The sequence below is a fragment of the Alligator sinensis genome, unplaced genomic scaffold, assembly GCF_000455745.1.
Source record: "Alligator sinensis unplaced genomic scaffold, ASM45574v1 scaffold560_1, whole genome shotgun sequence".
Lineage (NCBI taxonomy): Eukaryota > Metazoa > Chordata > Crocodylia > Alligatoridae > Alligator > Alligator sinensis.
Window position 1 is genome coordinate 6375932 of NW_005841837.1, and position 2713 is coordinate 6378644.

Here is a 2713-nt window from a genome sequence, read left to right on the forward strand (position 1 = left end):
CTTTTTCTTCTTCTCCCTACTTGGGTAGGGTGGATACCATCTGCTCAAACACCTTTTTTGTAAGACTTCTGTCCTTTTAACGAAGTATGTACCAGAATGAAAGTAATTTGGTTTCTCCTTCATAGTTTTTCCATCTGGGTATTTGGTGCACTGGAGAGGAGAGATTACATTTCTGGAGGCCCAGGTGTAAGATCCAGGAATGCTGGTAGTTCTGTTGTGGGGTGTAGCTGTTGGGGGAGGGGGGTTGGAGATGTTTGGCAGGTTTTACCATGGTGGGTCCAGCATGGTCTAAATCCACTCAGTGTGCTTTGGGCCATAAAACTCATTAAGAAGGCTGAATTCCCTCCTCTTCTTACCTGAAGTCAGACCCTCAAGTAGCTCATTCCTCTTTATTTTTAATATTTTTTCAGATGGATTGTGTTAAGCAGGCTGTGGACCAGAAGCTTCAAAATGGCCATGAGAAGATGAACCAGATGTGGCTGGCCTGGCTCAAACAGCCAGGAATGAGTGAGGACAACATACCTGCACAACCAGAGGTATACTGAAGTAGTCCAAGGTGACTGGGTGTTTGTCCTAAGTAACAGCTAATGCTTCCTCTAGGAAGGGCATCTAGCAATAAAAGTATAGAACTAGGTTTTATTGAAGAGCTCCTAGGGAGGCTTCGCATTTCATACACTCCTAACTACAGGGCATTAAACCTAGAAAGACTCCTGTCACCTTCACTTCCAAACTACCAATTTGTCTCTTACAGATGATTGAATCTCAAGCTCTGACTGTAGCCTGCAGAGTTATCCAGCACTTGGAGGCCACCTCTCTTACCCTAATGTCCAATATCCAGGGCCTCCCAGCCAGTATTTACAACCAGGTCCAACAAATCAAAGGCAACATAGAAGACCTTAATGCTGCTTTCTCCAGTGCTGCTTCCTTCCATGATCTTTCTAGCAGTCTCCTCTCCCAGAGCAGAGAGAAGGTGGCTGCTATACGTCGGTGTCTAGATGAGCTGCTGGAGTATGTGGTGCATAACATGCCCCTTACCTGGCTTGTAGGACCCTTTACTCCAGCTGGAGAGCATGCAGAGGATGATTAGGTGAAGGACTAGGCAATCTTTGACTTTCTGGTAATAAATGATGAATGTCTGGCTTCTTGCAAGGCACATGAGCGAGTTCTGTGCCCTGTGGAATGTTGACTTGTGGCCTGGAGGGATATTGGAGAAGTAGAAAATCTGCACAATTAAATGCATCTAGAACTCCCTCTTGCCATGAAATTCATTTGTTCATAGTTGTGAAATCACATTTAGGCTTGGTCACACATACAATGTTTCTGTATGTATCCAATTCCTGACAAGGATTAGATGCATTTATAGGGTAGATCAAAATGCTTCTGATGCTGAAAGGGAAACTGTTTTTCCAACTATACTGGGCAAAAGTGAAGAAAGAGGGACTGAGAGCCATTCCTGGAAGAAATGTATATCTAAATAAAAATTGTTAAAGCCTTAAGCTGGCTCTTCTGCAGATTAAATATACCTTCTTCTTGTTCTCTGCCCTTAAAGAACTGAACCGTGATAGCTGAAGGCCTACTAAATTCAGTACAGAGTGGGATGACATTTAGTTTGTCAGGCAAGTCAATAGTCCCTTTTTGGAGAGTGATGACAGAAACCAGCAACCAAGCTAGCAATAAGGGAGTTGGATTTTAAAAAATCTCTTGGGAGAAGAGGGAAGTCTTAGTCACTCTTGGGTGTAGGTTTGTAATGGTTTCTGTCTAGTTTGGGCTCTATGGTGTGGGCTTTGTTGCTATCTTAACAGCTCACTACTCCAAACATGGTGGCTAAGTTGCTGACTCCCTGTTGCAAGGAAGGGTACCTATCCTAAGCAGGCCAAGTACTAGTGAAACCAAGACCCAGCAAATGAGTTTGAGCATGATTCCCCTGTCCCTGCCCAAGTAAAATATCAGCAAAGTAAATCTTGAAAGAATCAAGAGCAGCACTGCACTAGCTGGAAGGGTACTAACAAACTGCCTGAACTATAGCTACTAGTATACTTTCCTGCCTGGGATACCTCTAGATGAGACTTCTGATCTCCAGTGGTGCCAGCCAGGTCTTAGTCTTGCTTGCTGGAGACTGACTGACTATGCATGCCCAGGTAAAGGGTAGCCAGATGTGAGAGCATAGGGAAAAGATTCCTGTAGGGCAAAGTACTCCACCTCCAGCCCATGGGCCAGCTTCAGCCCATGAAACCATTGCATCTGGCTGGCAGGGCTCCCCACAAGTTGAAATTTGTTGGTTGGGGAGCTGGGGCCATCAATACCACTACCTTCCCTTGTTGCCAAATCCCCATACTCCCCTTTCTTCCCCTCCCCCCCCCCCCCACCCCAGAATGTTAGTACTTTATTGCTTTATTAGTCAATACAGGTATGGCTAACTAGTGTGCTAAAAAGCAAAATCAGGTTCTCGGGGCCTAGGAGGGGAGCAGTTCTCACACATTCCAGAGAGAGAGAGAGAGAGATGGTTTGTTTGTTTGTTTGTTTGTTTGTTTGTTTTTTTCTGGGGGGAGTATAGTGTCTAGCAAACCTTGGAGAGAAGTGGCCTCATCTCCCATGTAGCCAAAAGATAAGAGTATAGCTGAAAGAAGAATGAACCTATCCTGATACCTGGAAGTCCCACTTATGTGGTCATATAGGGATGCAAAGATTCCAACTATTACCAGACACCTAGTTC

The 2713-nt window shown here is 44.8% G+C and overlaps 1 protein-coding gene across 1 annotated transcript in view; it reads left to right on the forward strand.

Annotated features, from left to right (window-relative positions):
- The window catches only part of LOC102387221 (perilipin-3-like), a 7331-nt gene extending 5845 nt beyond the window's left edge, over nt 1-1486 (forward strand). The window contains 2 exon segments of the mRNA XM_014519556.1: nt 411-536; nt 752-1486. Of these exon segments, the coding sequence (XP_014375042.1) occupies nt 411-536; nt 752-1087 (462 nt within the window). The 3' untranslated portion in view covers nt 1088-1486.
- Nucleotides 1487-2713: the final 1227 nt, after the last annotated feature.